Below are 18,937 nucleotides of genomic sequence, written 5' to 3' on the forward strand. Positions count from 1 at the left end.
ATAATGATGATCCGTGCACCACGCATTCACGCTCTGCATGTCAATATATTTGGCCGCTTTAGATAAGAGGTCCTTTATTAGTCTCGCAATGGGGAAATTTGCAATGTTACAGCAGCAGAAGACATCACATAAGTAGCATGCAGTACTTGGGTGAAGGAATATCAAGAAATAGAAATATATTATGTGTCAGAATATGTACAGCAAATGGATTGCACATAACGGTTTATATTGCACAGAAATATTTTACAAATGACTATACTACAGTGAATATTGCCCAGTCGGGACGTGTTAAGTGACAGTCCATAGTGGTGGTGCATGTACATGGTTTTACTTGGAGCAGAGCTGGTAAATGAAAGACTTAACGATCATTGACGGGGTTTTCCGTGAATCATTGTCGGAAGAAGATAAGAAGAGGGTAGAGAGAAACCAGAATTGGAAAACCAAATCTCGCTCCGCCTCCTCCTAAATTCTACTGTGGAAACTTCCAGTGTCACGTTTGTCCAGGGTCAGATTTATCATTATGAGCGGTTGATTATATTAAAGAATTATGAATCTTATTCTATGATCCCAGAACACTCATCTCACATAATGATCGATTCTTTTATTAAGGAGTTCAATCTTTCTTCAGAGCAGCGCATTCATCAGCCGCTCGCTCGCTCTTTTCCTCTCTCTCTCACACACACACACACACACACACACACACACACACACACACACACACACACACACACACACACATACTCACAAACAAACAGTGTGATCGGGCACATGTGTAAACTCAGTCTGGGTAATAACAACAGACTTTATAAACTTAGGGGAGCAGTTGTACAGGGTTGGTCATCACCCTGTATCCAAATTGTACAGACATTGTAATCTACATTCACCGGAGGCAGGAGGGTGGTGCCTGGGTGAGGGGCATGTGTCAGGCTTGATAAGTTTATCATCAGGACGGGGGTAAAGGGAAAGAAAAGGGTCACTGTGTTCACACAGGTGCATGAGGGGATGCGGTCTCCAACACTAATCTAGATGTAACACAAATGTGGTACCAGACAGTATTAACCAGGATGAGTGGAAGCCCACTACCCCAAAATGTCTATTTTCATCCTAAATTGGGATCAAACCATTTCATGACATATCCCAAAAAAACAACCGGGAAAAGTGGTGGGGTTGTATTTAATACTTCAGTGACAGGGATCATATCTACATCGCTCAGGTCTTAGCAGTTTGGCGAACAAAAATCTATTCGTACACTATTTAACATCCCGTGAAAAACAAAAGTGCTAAAAAAGCAATATTTGTGAACATTGTTAAATATGTACTCTACAGTGCCACAGTGGAGCATGACCCTTATTGTGACTTGACTTCAGTTGATATAATCGCAGCCTCCTCCTCTTACTCATAACGAAAGTGAAAGTAAACGTACACGTAACATGTCACACCGCAGAGTTCGGTCAGTCAGTGTCTGGTACAGCAGCAGAAGTGTTCCTGACTGTGGCGGGGCGCGCACTGTGAGTTTGTCTTTATATTATTATTGTATTGATGTGTGATATATTTGCTAACCATAACCCATAGACCACTTGTCGGGACACACGCTGCATGTGCACTGCCGACTTAAAGGGAATCTTGCAGTGATGTGGTTGAAGTTACTTACAGACAATAAAAAAGTTCATCAATAGCAATATAACAAAGGTTCATGATATATATATTTTTATATATGGCTTATTGTGCAAGCACAGTGGACGTATCTGGTTAAAATAAAGTAAAATGAAATGAATAATCTCTGACTCCTTACATCCAGTTTAAAAAATGACCCAAAAACACCTAAATATTTGGAGGAAAATTCAATGCGACAGTGATTTAAGTTAGGGCTGGGCAAAAAGCATTACTGTTGTTTAACAAGTGTTTGTCCTTCTCTACCTATAAAGAAGAAACCACAACCTTCACTCAGGAGCAAAGATCCGCCTTTAAACTTGAAAGAAGTATTAATGTGACAATTTATCATGATGAATATCTAAATCAATTTACATACAATTCTTAACATTGAAGCACATCTTTTCTGAATTGTTTATTAAGTAAAATAGAAGTTTTCAAATGGTCGCACATCGGCAAACCTGAAAGCCGATATGTCTGTGAAAGGCTCTTACAATTTGGAAGAGCCTTTCACTTTCTGGTCAGCACAAACAATGATTAACATTTAACTTTCTTAATGATCAAGGAAGTAAGCTTTTTCATTAGGTGACTTTCACAAAGTATAAATAGATCACGTTCAAGTTTAACATGCAAATGATTGAGGCAGTTTGGGCGACAGGGAGTCTGCGTGTCCTGAAATAATAACTAGTTTGTTTTGCTGATATTGCAGCAGAAGTCTTTGCATTCTATACACAGCATATTCCCCAGCAACGTATTAATACTTGTTAAAAATTGAAGAGCAAGTGCAAGTCTGACATTTGTTTCCTCGCTGTTAATGTTTGATGTTAATGTCACTTGGAATGAAGCGGGAGGACGTGTAGGCAGGGGTTGAACTGATGGATGCAGGGAGTGTCGAGGCTGGAGTTAGGATTCAGTCCATTTACTGGAGCCTATCAGCTGTTTTCAGACATGAACATGGAGTTTGAGGTATTATAGTCTGAAGCAGTAACACGTCAACTCTCTCCCACAGCACAGCTCATTGGTCCAGCAGATGCTAAAATCAAAAACGATTGTGAAAGAGAGATCCAAAGAACATTCCTTCTCTAATAGGATCCAGAAATGGAGTGAACACACAGCACAGCCCGAACCAGCTGGGCCATGTTTAACCATGGCCCAGCTGCCCCATTGGACCATTCATATATTCAATCTTGGCACGATACAAGAAGCGCAGATGTGTCACCTCTGCGTCCAAGAAATCCAGTGTTTGAGCACTTGTGTGTGTTAGAGCAACAAAAATACCCTCAGACTGATTGTTTAGATTGTAGCTTGCATGAGAACCGGTCTTTGGAATTTTGGAATTTCCAATATTACCAATAAACACTAATCCCTTTGGGAAATTTCCTGACCTCTTTGTGTTGATGCATCGGTGACCAGTTCAGCTGGAAAATCAAAATGCAAAAGTGTAAAGACTGTGGCTGATGATAAGTCACTAGTTGTTCAGGGACATGCTTCGCCACATCTCGTCCTGCAGCATGTGGATTCCTGCTGTAACACAATCCTGCAGGAATACCCACAGCGCAAAGCACAGTACAGTACAAATATAAGTAAATAGACTTACCATGAAACTTATTGGATGGATGTGGGCTGGATCAGGGAAGAATAATACAATTTTGATACGGATCTGGATCCAGGAATTTTGTTGTTCTTTAATATTGTGAGATGAGACGTTTCTTTGTTAATTTCTCAGAGAATTATCTGTGACTCTTGATGACTTGACGATTGTTCGGGTCATTGACAGGTTCTGAGCAAGTTAACCTCCTCTGCAGCAGGTTAGAGATGCAGCATTAGTTACTGTGATGGAAATTCATCTTGAGATTTGAAATAATGAAATTCTCAGACTGGAGTTGCCTTTGAGTCTTTATAATAGTAAGCTCTGCAGAGGTTACACAACAAGCACGGGTGCTCAAAATGGAACTGGCCGCAAGTTCACAAAAGCCAGAACTTATACAAAGAGGCGTTTCATAAAACATAATATGAAAAAAGACATGTAAGACATGGGATCATCTGTGTCTGTCCGTCCGCTGTAGCAGTTGGAAGAAAAACATCACCAAATAAGGGCATGCACCCTGTTGATCAAGGTCATAGCAGTGAGACACCACCAAATAAGGGTTCCATCCTGTCAGGTAGACAGTATCACAGCAGTGAGACACCTGGTCAGGGGGATTTCCAATACCTTAGACACTGGTCAGTTGAATTTTCCACTACATTACCATGGCGAAGTAACCCGCTAAGAACTGAACCACCATTAAACCTGAAGTTACCTCGCTAACCACAAATCCTGCTTTGTAGTTGTTTGTAGCAAATTGAAGCTGATAAGATGAGCGGATCTCGAGATATGTGAGACACATACAGGCAGACAGAGATTTCTGGAAATATTAGGTAGATGAGTCAGAGACAGAAGTAATAAGCTCTAATATTTATTATTATTGTATTGAGTAGAATCATGTGCAATATTAGTGGTAAGACTTTGTGGAGACGCTGCCCAGAAAAAAACAAAACATGTGCACTTTGATTCACAAAAACAGATCCCTGTGTTTTTAAATGTGTACATGAGTTTTACATTTGAATAAAAATTGTTTATTTAAACTGTCATTGCAGGTAACTGAACATGGCCCTCATTGGTACCCTCTTCTTTATTTTCACTGCGACATGTGTCGGTGCAAATAAAGGTAAGTTTTACCATTATCTGTGCATTTCAAATGTGAATTGCTACTTGGTGCTGATGTAATCTGCCATTTCGCCCCTTTTTCTTCTTCAGTTTTTGCAACCGTGCAATGCCGTGAAAGCTTCGGCAAGCATGGCCAGCAGTCACTGCTGGAGTGTGTCGTCCAACCCACAGTAATGGCAGCGGACACAGAAATCGAAATCGTCTCTTGGACAAAAGAGGGGGATAAGAAGCCCTTACTGGTTTTTAACGATGGAAAAACAAAATCGCAGCCAGGCTACATGTTTGCTGAGCCGTCCTGGAACAAGAAGAACATGAACGTGTCCCTTCTCATCACCAACACTACAGTGGCACATGCTGGAGTTTACAAATGCTGGCTGAAAATAAACAACGGCGATGCTGAATGGACCACCAACCTCAAAGTCACAGGTGAGACAGAGGCATCAAACTCATTTCAAAGCTTAACCCTGTGTAAAGTAGTTTTGTTTTTCTGTGAACATCAATTTGTCACATAGACAATTGACTTGTTGAAAGATTTAATTGAGGTCTTGATAGTTTGATTGTTTGGAGTTTGAGGGACTTTCCTGGTATTTCCTTTCACTAAGTATCAGTTGGCTCTCCTGTGTATTTTCTTATTTTCACTTTCACTGTGACAAATAGTCCCTGCTGTTGTAACCCAGATCGTCTACTGTTTTTTTGTTCTTTGCAGCCAAATACAGTAAACCAATTATACGCTCCGTCCCTGAGACGATTCCCCAAAACACAGATGTTGCCCTGATATGTGACTCGGACGGTGGCTACCCAAAAGGTGCGATTCACTGGATCGTTGAGCACGACACGGAGTGGACCAAAAGCTCTGAGATGAAGGCGGAGCAAGGCCCGAATGGTCTGTTTCACCTCTCCAGCAAGCTGACTCTGCTGCGAGGATCCATCTTCTCCAAGTATACCTGCGTGGTGGTCAATGCCAGTGGCGGCATAGAGGAGGAGACCGTATTTGTAATAGAAGACGAACCAAGACCAGACGGTAGGTGTCTTCCAGCACCACACGCCACACGCCGCACACCACACACACCGTTTAGAACCGTTTAGCACTGCACACGGAAGTCATTTCAGCCATAGTAGCACCTAAGGTCGCGCTTTAACTGAAGTTTGAAGCGACACGGATGCTATCACTATTACATAAGCATGGCATTGTTTAGGATTGCACAACTGACAGGAACTTGAAACCCAAGCCACCTCTAATAGTGAGTGGGAGGTCATAGAGTCCCACATAGGCTCAGTTTCCCAACAGAAACCAAAAAGGAGCTGATAGACCAGGAAACTGACACAGATAAACATTGAACCACAAAAAGGAAAGTAGAACTGTTGCAGATTTAAGTGCCCTGCCAAACCATGTTCTTTCTCCTCTTAGCTGGAATCTGTTTATTTTATCCATAACTGCAGCCAACTCATATTGTGCTGTTTTTCAAACGCTCTTCACCGAACAGATAGGCTGCAACATGTCTCTAAATCTCATCATCATCAAAACTTCACAAAAATGCACCTCATAAAGAAAGGACACTCCTTGATTGGGCAAGTCTTAATGTTGTTTAATGGACTATTCAGTCCCACTTGTGGAAGAATTCATCAATTGGTTCAATTGGGAGCAGCACGGGGGTGCAGGGATTAGCACGTTTGATGGAAGATTCCTGGTTTGGCATGTTCTCCCTGTGTCTGTGTGGGTGTTCTGTGGCTTCATCCCACAGTCCAAAAATGTGCCGATTTGAGTTGGACTGAGTGGCAGACTCTAGGCTTCATTTATTGTCAGCTGGTCAGTTCTGTGTAATGCAGATGCTGCTTGTCACACTTCCCTTTTGTGCACAAGGGATTTGATATTTTAATCTGAGCTCATGTCCAAACTATGCAGACCCCTCTGGGATAAAAGTGAAAGTAAATAGTGTCAGTGGGAAATTCCCACCAGTACATGCCAACTTGACATTTGACTTTATGTATTAGTTCGTGCAGGCCAAGGAGGGGAAAAGTCTGATTCAACCTCGAAAATCGTCGCCCCTGTGGTGGTGATCGGATCGCTGATCATTGGATTGATGATTTTGCTCCTTTATCGACGGCGACGTCAGAGTGAGTACCTTCACGAGCACGCTTTTGAGTCTTTATTCCAATCTTTTTGGGTAATGACTTTACACATGTAAGTGCAATTTAAATCTACAGTTTTTGCTGGTTGAAGGTGTTTCTACCACACAACAACAGGCTTAAAACTCAAATAACCACTAAACATTAGTGTAGTTACACATCATAGAAATAAGAATCACATCTATTGTCACTTCCATGCACTCGGCACACATGAAACCGAAATACGATTCTCTACAGATGCTTGAAGTATTTAATCTGATACTTGAATACGAGCCTAGTTGCATCAGAGTTCATAACTGTGTTTCTGTGCACAATAAGGAGCTAAAAGGAAACGGCAGACAAAACAAAAGGAGACAAAAATAAGAGGGAGAAACCAGAAGGTAGACAAACCTGAAGAATGTCTGGCAGGTGGCCATGTTGTTCAGTCTTAAAGCAACATGGTGAAAAACTGTTCAAATGTGTTGTTAAGAGGGAACAAGCAGTGTAGCAACTGTAAACATTGACATTATTAAACAGTGTTCTCCAAACTGAATATTATTTTCATATTATGTTTGTATTATCATAATATTATAATTTTATTATCAGGCTATTATGACTTTATTCTTTTTATATTATGACTTTATTCACATTATATCATGACTTTAATATCATAATATTATGACTTTATTCAAGTAAAATTATGATTTTATTCTTTTAAAACTGACTTTATTCTCTATAAGAGGCCATAATACTGTCAGGTTAAAAGATCAATGGTTGATGTTTGATGATTTATCTGAGTTAAAACTAACTAAGATTGAGGTCCTTCCATCGCCATTAAAACAAAGCTTCTTTTTGTTTGTGGTGAATTTAGTGAACATGTGAGTCAATCGCTTCCTCAGCGACATATTTTGAAACGACATGAAATCAGACACTTCTTTGGAAGTCATACTCACAGGTTTGTCACTGGCCACACTCAGAGACGGTCTGTCAGCACACCATCTGTCTGCTTAATGATTTGCATTGCTCATTTGCTCAGGAGTAAACACTTCAAAGTTCAGCACATTTGAATCATAAAGTTACGAAATATCGCGTGGCAGACTGTGATGCAAAGAAACCCATTTTCCTACTTGGTTGGTCGGGAGCTTCATTTACGCACTCAGTCGCAGTGCAGAGCCACCAGCGACCCAACCAGTCCACCGAGCCAACAACAGTGAGTGGCGGGACAAAAAAGAAAAGCCTGTCATTATAAAGAGAGTATGTACGGACAGGTTGAACAGCTCTCTCTTATTATACTGCTCATCAGACTGGTTATACCTCAAAAAGGTTGAGAACCACTGTCTTTAATAACTGGGCATCAAACTGTGTTCGGGGTAGTAGAAACCTGGGTTCAGTTACTTATCAGACGTATTTGAATGACCAGACATTGTAATAATCTGTGACATTTTATTTTTTCCAGATGGCCATTTGACAAGCAATTCAAGCGAGGAGGAGGAGGAGGAGGGTACGTCTGTATTTTGATCCAGCTTTGTTTCAAAACTGTTTTCACATGCATTCCTTAAGCTCTAATTCACGCTTTGACTTTCAATCTTTTATAGGTCTGCGTAATAAAGACGACAGGAGCTCCCATGTGTGAGGTAATTGCAGCACTTCCAGTAAACGAATGAATTTGTTTCACCCAGGGGCGGAGCCAGGGAGCTGGGCCAGGGGGAGGCACAGGCCCTAGCCGAGATGTTAATGGCCCCTGAAGTGCCAAGTGTTTGGTTACTTACAAATAGTAAACATGTGAATTAGTTAAGCTTTTCTGAAGAACCAAATTGAATTGAACAATTTTCAGTATATATTCAATGATGTTGGCCTCTCTGTGTAACCTGTTTGTGTGTATTTGTGCGCGGGCGTGCACATGTGTATCTATAGGTGTGAGGGCCAATTTTGGTTCAATACCATCATTGTGAGGACATTTTGGCTGGTCCTCACAAATTCAATGGGCTGTTTGAGGGTTAAGATTTGGTTTTAGGGTTAGGGTTGGAATTAGGTTTAGGTTAAAGCATCTAGTTGTGATGGATAAGGGTCTAGGGAATGCATTATGTCAGTGAGTGTCCTAACAAGTATAAAGAGACGTGCGTGTGTGTTATGTCAAAATGAAACTAATGCAGCTTGCTGTTGTGGTTGAACAGATTTTGACTTTTGCTTTTATTTTACACATGCACCGTATTTCTTTCTCACCGACAGCAAATCTCACAAATCACACAAAAAAATAACACTGTGTTAGTAAAGCTGTTTTCAGACATGAACTTCAGCAAATGAATTTGTATTTCACATATGAAGAACGCAGTAGGAGAGTCAGAAGCATTTACCAGAACAGGATAATGTGCAGGACATAACCTAACCCTAACCCTGGCATCGACTCTTATGACCAAAAGCTGTGTCTTCTTCTTCACCCTGAAATATTTTATATATCTTTTTTTTTTTTCAGTTTTGCGTCCGTCGCATGTACGGAACGTCATCAACCAGTAAATTACCAGTAAATCCTTCCAGCTAGCACGGAAAGGTTCTGGAAAAAATGTCAGGGGCAAATGACTAAGATATTTGCGTTGTTGCATGCAGCCCCTGTGGAAAGTTTCAGGAGAATGTTAGGACTTGTTAGTTCATGTCTGAAACCGCAATCCTGCTGATAATATCAAACCAAAGCTTCAGCAATCATTATTATGCACGAGGCAGGACAGACTCAAAATGAAGAATCACAAGAAACTATTACTCTTAAATGACCTATTTTAAGATTAAGATTTTTTTTTAAATATGTAGCATATACCTGTATATAGAAATGTATTACAAGTGTTGAGGTCTTTGGTCTGTTGGATTTTAATCGAATGTTACTGAGAAAATTCAACACTTGCAAATTTCATATCCTCATTCTAGCCACTGAGAAAGTACCGGTTGTACTTCCAAGAGTGTCACATGATCTCACTGGCTAATGCGGGATATTAAATGCTGTGTTTGTTTTTGATGAACTGCGATGTGTGCTCATTCGACATGTGGCAGTAATTGGCAGCTTAGCTTCACCCTCTCAGACAAGTCTTCACTTTCATTATTATCTCTATCTGACGGCAGATCAGGTCGTCCATATCTTAAGGATTTTGTGAATAATTTTGGCCTAAGGTGTAGCAGGGCACAAGGAAGCCGTATTCTAGGTGTGTACTAAAACAACCTGTGACTTATCTTGATGCTTTGGGTCAATCATTAACTTGTAGGAGAGAAAAACAGGATCTGTATGAACTTTGGATATCTCTTCAACTTTTATGTTCTGGCAATTTGAAAACCATAACATGAGCCTGCGAGAACTGTTTTGTATATACTGTAATGTTTTTGTCTGTAATCAAATTGCCATGCTGTGTGGATGCAGATTGCGTGTCAGGGTAAAAATGAAAGCTGTCATAGGACTGTGTACTTTTTGTTGTGATTAACATGAACTGTAGGAGCTGTGATCTGTTAATGTGATCAAAATAAACACTGAATGGAAAAATGCGAGGGTGATGTTTTTGTTATTTCTGCCGCAGGATCATGTAGATTAGATTTCAGTTAGTTAAGTTCAGGTAAACAAACAGGAAACATGAAGGCTGTCTGAGATTGCTCTACCCACATGTAAAAACTGTTGGTTAAGGATCACTGCTCGTCCCTCAGTTTGTGGCATCCTGTTTTTCAACTTTTCTCCTTCCTGATGAGCTGGTTTGATAGATGAACCATGTGCTATCATGCAGATCTTTTTACTTCCTCATTCTGCTGTTGGACAGATTGTGACTATCATCCTTGTTCCTCCTTTCTCTTTGCTTTGTCTTTACAGAAAATCTGTCTCATCGAGAAAAGGTGGCATTTTCACAGTTCTTAAAACAAACTGTGTGTAATCAATAGTATCAGGTTGTTGTGATACTTTTTACTTGGCTTTAAATCTTTTCAAAGAAATTTCAGATTGATCTTCTTTCATCTTTCTTTGATCTCCATTTAATTTCAGTAAATAAAATGATATATTTTGATCTCACATCATTTTAGATAAGGCATCGTTTAAATCTCACTCAAGTCTGCCATCTGCTGGAAAAATCGCATTACAACATGTTGTTAGGCCTTGCGAGCAAAGGTGAACCCCACGAAAACGTATTTATAGCAGGGTAGATTTTATTTTGGAATAAGTTTGATAAGTCATTTCAGTGGCAACCTCTAGCAGTAGTGACCCTGCTTTAAAGCAGTTATGAACTTCAACATGTGAACATATCATCAAGAGTCATGGAGAGTGTTTAAGAGAGAGTGCAGGACTTAAGATTTAAGGTGACGTTGTTTTACACAGGTCATCAAACATCACAGGGATTTATCTTTGCTTTTACTTTTATTTAACCACACTTTGAATAGAGTCTGTTTTCACCTTATTGTTCTGCTGTATATACAACGTACAATGAGATAAAGAGAAGACAATGATGTAGTTAGTGACAGGACTCTGCCCCGGTTGTGAATGTTTGAGACCTTTTTTATTTGGACTTTTGATTTATGTTATAGAGTCAGAACCTACTTGTGTTTGGGCTTTTTGAATGAGATTTTTTTTTTAGTTCTTTGTTTTAGTTCTTTGTTTTAGTTCTTTCTTTGTTTGTTATTCTGTTCAGTCTCTCCTCTCTGTTTTGAGTTTCAGTTTCTGGATGACCTTCCATCTGATTGTTTACTAGTTCATATTCTGATGAGATATTGTCCCCAGCATTTCCCTTTTTTTTGCGTATGTCCGCATTTGGGTCCAGATCTACAACAAAGGTGACTTTACGCGAACATTTATTTAAACTGAGGTGATTGATTGTAAATCTATCCTCTTAAACCCATGACACAAGTTTTTAAGATAATTAATTATTAGTCCCAATACAGGGACATTTTATGTTGCAGCAGTAAAGAGGTGAGTAAAAAATGAGATATATCAGTATGCAACTTAAACACAAGGTAATAGAAAAAAAAAGCCATAATATTCTAACAGAATATATAAAGTGTAAACAGGAGAGTTTGAACCCTAACGAGTTAGGGATACTTTAGCGTTTACATTTTCCTCCAACCACAAATGTATTTATCATTTAGTTTTCAGCATCATAACCTTCTTGCCTGTCTCACAAGTTGAAGGTCACATCTCTGTTTCGGCGCCATGAGTGAAAGAAGAGTGAAATGGAATGATTTCATTCTCACAGGCTGCACGCCATCACACCACATCACACAGCACAGGAAGCACTGCTGTCGCTGTGTATATATATACATATGAGAAACAGAGATTCGCTTCCACTTCTGCAACATGATGCTGCTCAGCTGGTTTATAGTGTTCCTCTGTATTTCTGCAAACACAGGTGAGTCCATTCACTTTTCTTAACGTGAGAGGGAAGATTCTTCTGCAGCTCAAGCCTGTCTGCAACAACATTGACTGTATAATCATGATAATGATTATGATACAATGTTTATACAGCACTTTAGCTATGTACCATCGCAATTAGAACATCGCACAGTAGTGGGGTTGATAAAATAGATATTTTTTAAGGTCTTGACCTTATTATGTTATGATTTGGCCCTTTAAACTGAACTGAATTGACTTGTTAGTTAATTCATCATTTTGCTATCGATTTTTTGTGAAGTTTAGATAAGTGCTAGTCACATCAGCAGAGAAGTACAGAGATGCAAAAGTACAAAATACAGTTGAAAAAAGGTGCAGTATGAAAACTAAGTCTAATAAACAATACACATATATTACATATATATTGTATATTGTAGTACTTTTCATCAATAAAAAGAAGTCACAATTACACTCCAATTACATAACATTCAGAAATATCCAGTTATCCAGTCAGTATTAAAATAATACAGATGTCTATGTCTTGTGGTTTGTCATTAAACCCTGTGATCACACTGTTTGTCTTTTTGTTTTTATCACAGGGGACGTTGTAGTGTGGGGCAAGCCCGGAGAGAAGGTCACCTTGGAGTGCTCCTTTGCAAAATGTCTCAGCAGCATCTACGGCTTGGTGGGGATGTATCTGTATCATGGTTTAAATCCGCAGGAGGAGGTGTTGTACTATTACAATGCCTCGGGATATGAAAAAGTCTCCCCACGAAACAGATACTTAGAGAGGGTTGAGAAAAATGGATCTCTGAGGAACCACACCATCACCATCAGCAATCTGGTCGCCGAGGACTCTGGCATCTACAGATGTGGCTACAAAAGAACTGCCGACACTAATGTTATATGCACCGTCTACATACTTATTATATCAGGTGCGTTTTAACTTGATCAGCTCATGGAGGTATTGTCTCACAGTGTGGCCCATATATCATTTTGATGACTATAGTTATGAGTTACTGGCTAAGATTTTATACAAACGAGAATGGCACTCACAAGACCTCATACCTCCGCCAAAGCCCAAACAGTTTCCTTGAATTCAATCAAACTGCACCAAATTTCACACACTCATGGTTTTCACCTCCTTAAATGTATCCCATTTCTTTTTTTATCCGTTCCTGGGGAGATTGGTGAAAACGTCAAAAAACGTCCAATCTCACAATCTCAAAATGCTCAAAGAGAGATTGTGACTCTCTCACAAATACATTTTAGAATTGTTTTTAAGAGTTTTTTCTGGACTTGCACCTAAGTACATTTAAGATCTTTAGACACCTTATGTGCCGCTGTCCTGTCAGGGCTCTCGGAGACGTGTTGCAAGCTCCTTCTCTTCTTTTAAATCTCGTTTCAAGACTCATTTTCACAGATGTGCTTTCACCTATATTTCTTACTTCATAACTATATTTTATGATGTTTCATTTGATCTTTTCTCATCTGTAGTCATTTCTTTCTGTATCAGTGCTCGAATGCTGTGTGATATTCACATTTTCCTTTTTAACTTGGAAAGCTCCTTGTAACTAGGATTCGAAAGGGGCGACATGAATAAAGTTTATTATTTAGGAGGAGTATAGAAACAATGACCTGTCCTTCAGGCTCATGTAGAATTCAGTTTCATTTTCCAAAATCAGAAGCTATGAAATATAGTTGAAGCTGTGCCACATGGGCTCTCTCCATGTTGAATTTGCCACATTTCCATGGAGACATTTCGTTTGCTGTAATCCATTTTTTTTGCCTATTCTTCATTTCACACAGGAGAAGCACCGAGTTCCAGTCCAAAAGAGGAGCCTCATTCCCACGTCAATGAGAAAAGTCTAACTCTGGTGTTAGTCACCGTTGCCACCTGTGCCATCAGCATATTTGCCACCATCCTCTTCGTCCTGCTGATTCTGAAGGTGAGTTCAGACCTCTAAAGAAAACTCTGTGCTGGATCGAGCTTGGTTATTCTGGTTTCAATCTTCAAACTAAAGCTCTGCAAACTGTTACAGTCATCTGCAGAGATTGATTTGTTGTGCGTCAACACAATTTAGCAGTCTTTTACACTGCTGCTGAAGACATCCGGTTTTCACTGTTGGGATCTTCAGGTCACTAAAACCACTGTGTGCATGTGTTCAAACTTATTGTACTCCAGTTTGCAGTTTTTTCCAACAATGTCTTCAGTTAAATTTAATTTATTTTTATATAAATTCCCACTGATCTGGTGATTTATTTTCGTCTTGACCGTAAAACATTACACCATAAAGGAAATAGGTTTTCATCTTTGCTGGTGGGATCTTCAAATGGGATCTATACAGATTGTAATTTTCCAAAATCCACGCACACCTTCATGCTATACAGATGATCACTATGATGACATTTCACTCCCTGCAGTTGAAACAATGGACCAGAAGCAGAAGAAGAGCAAGAAGTGTCCCCAACGAATGTGTGTATGAAGTCATGACAAAGAACAGAATCGTCCCTCCAGAGGTGTCTTTGCCAAATCTGTATGATTTTGAGTAGAAGATGAGAATGCAGAGAAAGTGTTATTTGATGGACGACCATTTTCATCTTGACAGCTGGTTTTTACCTGTTAAATGTTTTTTGTTGCATTCGAATTTTCAGGTGATTTACTGTAAATAAACTTGAGAGGAAATATAAAGTGTATCAAATTTTAACAGCTAAACAATGAATTATTAAACCTGCTATATCTGTTTAATTGTTGTTAAAATACCCCCTTGTTTAAATCATTATTCATATCATTAGAACTTATTAGTATTTGAATTTTAATATTTCTTACGTTCTTTGCTGTGTTTGGCTGCTTTTACACCAGCGGTAGAATAAATAATAAAGCATTTGAGGAGGAATTGCAGGGGTTATAGGTTTATAACAACCACAAATAAATTGAGTCTGAAAAAAATAAATAATACCAACTATATAATGTATGTAATGTTATGTAATATTTGAAAATTATAATTGACACAAGATCTCAATGGGACGCATGAGTTCTGCAGGGAACACAATAGAAGTACAAGTAAAAACAAACAGAAAAAGTGAGTCACAAACAGGCAGGAACGTGGCGTGATGGAGCGTTGTGAGTATATGTATGACAGAGCTTGTGGTCACAAACATTGCCCTTAATAATGACAGAATTATATGTAGAAGTGAACTGAGTGTGCTCACATCACAAATTAATACAAATCTTATATAATCCATTTCATAATAATTGAGACAATTCCCATTTCTTGGCAAATACTAACAAAGTTAAATATGCAAACACAACTCCTTATAATAAAGGTGGTAATGAAAATGATGAGAATGATTTTATTTTTTTATTTTAATTATTGTAAATGTGTAATATGTTTAATTGTATAATATATCTTTTGTGTATTGTGACTTTAACCGTTCTATTTTGTTTTCATGTTTTTTATGGCTACTGTCTGTGCTGCGTATGATGTGTATCGTGATACGTTCTTCACGTTGTAATTTGTGAATCAGTTTCTAAACCATGTGTCAGATGTGGTGTTGATGTGACAACAAAGAAATTAAGTTTGTATTGTGTGACCAAATGCAGAAAAGAATAAAAACAGATTATAAACTGATGAATTCATTCAAAGCCAACATGTCTTTTGAAAAGCCTTTGACAAACATGTGGGCAGGAGGTGTACGAGAAAACAAACCACAGGCAACAAGGAAACTAGGTCACACAGTAATGAAGGTTTATACAGTTTATAAAGTTTGGGGCTTTTTATTTCATTAATTTGTGTATTTGACAGGGATAAAGCAAAGAAACACTTTAACAGGCCAGAGAAACTTAAAACACATGTTCATGGTAAATAGACTGTATTTATATAGCACTTTTCTATATAGTGCTTTACTGTACAGTTCTGCCATTCACCCATTCACACACACTTTCAGCCAGTGTTTAACCTCTTTATCAAATGTTTTCAGATCAGTTTTTTTTATTTCTGTAGATACAAAACTGTGTTCCTATTACCAAAAAAAGCGACAGACCGAAAATAAGTTTTGCAATTATACTGTTCACCGATGAAGACTTCCCTGATCTTTTCTTTGTGACATACGGTCAGCTCTGGCAAGATAGTTGACACGTTTAAAAATCAATTTGATGAAAGTCTAAATGTTTTCTGAGCTAAAATATGTTTGTAGTTGAATAGTTTAACGTAATAAACTGTTCATCCTTTGCTGAAATCAAAAGGACACCTTATAATGGTGGGATTTTTTGAGAGTGGGTGTTTAGGGGTAGACATACAGTCAGGTGCAGGAAACCTGACATGTCTGAGCTTACTTCCTGACGGTGGTTTACCTTTTTGTGTCCAGCAGCCTCACACGTCTCATAGACTCCACACTATTGTATGTGTGTGACTGTAAACACAGGAAACCACACAACCACAGCCTCTATTTTGTATTTTAGCAGAACTTAGTGGACTAGATACCTGGAGCCCCTGGTGAGGACAATCATATAAGAGCACGTATGTTGACAGTTGCTCTTAGAGTCTAAAGGTTCAATCTGTTGAATTTAGTGACATCTAGCGGTGAAGTTGCATGTTGCAGCTGAATACCCCTCATCTCACCCTCCCCTTCCAAACATTAAAGAGAACCTGTGGAAACCTTCAGTTGTCATAAAAACTCAAAAGGTGTTTGATTTGTCCAGTTTGGACAACTGTAAAAAACATGGCGGCCTCCGTAGAGAGGACCCACTCCTGATGTAAATAAAAAGCTATTTAAATATAAAGGGCCCATTCTAGGGTAAAGAAAACAACAATTTGTACAGTTTAGCTGTTAGAGATAACATGACTAGGATTATTTTATATTCAATTTCTGCCAATAGATCCCCCTTTTGCCTTGAAGTAGCTACAATCCTCGAGGATGAAAACACACACACACACACACACACACACACACACACACACACACACACACACACACACACACACACACACACACACACACACACACACACACCCACACACACACCCACACACACCTCCATCTGTGTTTCTATCGTGGTGCAAACACAGAAACCCACAATTACTTTTTTTTTAAGTCTATTTTGCGTCAGCTAGCTAAAGACAATTTTAATGTTATTTACATCTATTTTTGCTCCTTCAGAAAATATGTCACAATATGTCACATATCTTGTGGAATCACCACTTCTTAAGTGGTCATGCGGTGTTTGAAGTGGAGTTTGAAAATCAGTGTTGTTTTTTTGCGGTGTTCTATTTGTAAAGCCAGGAAATATATTTATCATGTACTGTATATGAGCAACCACTGGGTAGTCACCAGGTTTTTAATATTGCTGTAGTGCAACATCCAACTTGTTTCCAATCTCAACCAGAAGAGAGCGGCATTGGACAGGAATTACGCTGCAGCATTCTGTGTACTTTAACATATGGGCATGTTGTCATAGTTCAAACTTGCAGCAGAAAGCTTGAGTTGAGTTGAAGACCAAATTGATCATGGTAAGCCCGAGGTCGTGAACTGGAGCAATGGATGAAGGGGACCTTGTTTGATGAATTATGTTTTGTATGTTTCTGGGTGTGCACCTGTTACCTTTTGGTAGAGATGTGGGAAGATGCAACAGTGCTCAGGTCAATGTTCTGCTGGAATGTTACTTTGACATGTACCACCTATCTAAACAGGTTGGCAACAGAATGGTTTGAAGGACATGGAGAGTTTGTGGTGTTGATTTGGCTCAAATCTCAATTCGACTGAGCATCTGTGGGATATGCCGGAGGGAAGCACAGGCACAGCAGGGGGGCAGGCAGGCGTGGAGCAGCAGAGGGCGACTGATGGACACAGCATGGCAGGGACAGAGTAGCATGCTGATCTGGCGGAGGCAGATTGTGGCATGCGCGGAGGTCCTGGTAGCAAAGGGCTAGGTAGTTAGCAGGTAACGCAAGAGAACAACTAAATATGTTACCTGTAGAACACTAATAGGCCGAGGGATGATTGAGACCAGGGGCCTGTACTACAAAACAAGTTCAACATACCCAGGATAAAATATCGTTATCCAGCGTCACTTGACCTGACGTCAGCCATGCTGGATAACCTGTACTAGGAAGGTGGGTATCAACTGTTTCAGTGAACCATGAGTTTTCTTATCCAGCTGAAAACATGTTTATTTTGACAGAGGCGAAGTCATATCAGATGAAATGATGGAACTTGAGTGGTCTGCTCCTGTTTGCCAGATCTGGGACACAAGTAAGCCATAGCAATACCGCACGTCAACCAAACGTGCCAAAGGTGGCCCGATTTGTTTTGTACTATTTGGGCCATATTTACCATTCATCACCTTGGCCACATTAAGTTCACATCCAGATTACACCCTGCCTAGATACGGCACACTTTTGTTTTGGGATATTTGAGCCACATTTCCTATTTTACAAGTGGACCACTTTAGGCTCACATCCATTTTGCAGCATCATTGCCTGAAGTGGCTCATATCCATATGCTATCTGGATGAGAACCATGAATACAGTTCTCAGTGTAATATGAGAAGAAACAGTGACACCTGCCTGTAGGGTTTGTAAGTGTGACATCCACAAGGGACATCGAAAAAGTGAATGTAAATGATAATCACATAACTAGAAAAGAAAAGACACAACAGATCAAAATCAATCTTTTAAGTACAAGGCTATGAGATGAACTGTAAACACTTATTAAGGTTATTACTGAGTTTTTGTGTTTTGTCAGATAAATGTGATTCAAGAAAGAAAGTTAAAATAATATCAGACTGTTTGTGCTGCATAAGCAGAAATGAGAGAAAAGAGGTTGTTAATGTGTGATGAGCTCAATCTCACTAAAATGTTTAGTTATATATAAATGTTTTTTATATAAATATTGAACTGTGTGTGGATTGTCTTTTCAAACTAAGAGACATCAGATTTGGTTTATTCCTCCTGGTGTCCTGATCTACAATGATGGAATAAACAATATCAACACTGTCAGGTATAATGTCAGGAGTCAACCAATATTTGTTGAATTTAAATGAAGCTATAATAGTTGTGATGTATTTATTTATTTATTTTGATAAGCTCTCCCTCAGTATATTTGAAGTTCTGCTTTAAATCAGAGAGAACACA

The 18,937-nt window shown here is 39.2% G+C and overlaps 2 protein-coding genes across 4 annotated transcripts; both read left to right on the forward strand.

Moving 5' to 3' along the window:
• The first annotated feature begins 1,447 nt into the window (after positions 1–1,447).
• On the forward strand, positions 1,448–8,830 carry zgc:174863 (uncharacterized protein LOC100136852 homolog). Of its 3 annotated transcripts, none has more exons than XM_034612693.1 (7): positions 1,448–1,508; positions 4,288–4,358; positions 4,448–4,783; positions 5,064–5,378; positions 6,359–6,472; positions 7,920–7,964; positions 8,059–8,830. In XM_034612693.1, the coding sequence occupies exons 2-7, from the start codon at positions 4,298–4,300 to the stop codon at positions 8,094–8,096; spliced, it is 909 nt and encodes a 302-aa protein (XP_034468584.1). In that variant the 5' UTR covers positions 1,448–1,508; positions 4,288–4,297; the 3' UTR covers positions 8,097–8,830. The 3 variants fall into 3 exon arrangements, 2 of the variants coding, with proteins under 2 accessions (XP_034468584.1, XP_034468663.1); XM_034612772.1 differs by having other exon boundaries at positions 5,064–5,368; positions 6,355–6,472; XR_004616683.1 differs by lacking the exon at positions 8,059–8,830 and having other exon boundaries at positions 5,064–5,382; positions 6,362–6,472; positions 7,920–7,965.
• A 2,932-nt stretch (positions 8,831–11,762) lies between these two features.
• LOC117767052 lies at positions 11,763–14,357 on the forward strand. Its single transcript, XM_034594909.1, has 4 exons — positions 11,763–11,823; positions 12,404–12,739; positions 13,614–13,753; positions 14,229–14,357. The coding sequence occupies exons 1-4, from the start codon at positions 11,772–11,774 to the stop codon at positions 14,355–14,357; spliced, it is 657 nt and encodes a 218-aa protein (XP_034450800.1). The 5' UTR covers positions 11,763–11,771.
• The last annotated feature ends 4,580 nt before the right edge of the window (positions 14,358–18,937 follow it).

The sequence above is a fragment of the Hippoglossus hippoglossus genome, chromosome 1 (assembly GCF_009819705.1).
Source record: "Hippoglossus hippoglossus isolate fHipHip1 chromosome 1, fHipHip1.pri, whole genome shotgun sequence".
NCBI classification, from domain to species: Eukaryota; Metazoa; Chordata; class Actinopteri; order Pleuronectiformes; family Pleuronectidae; genus Hippoglossus; species Hippoglossus hippoglossus.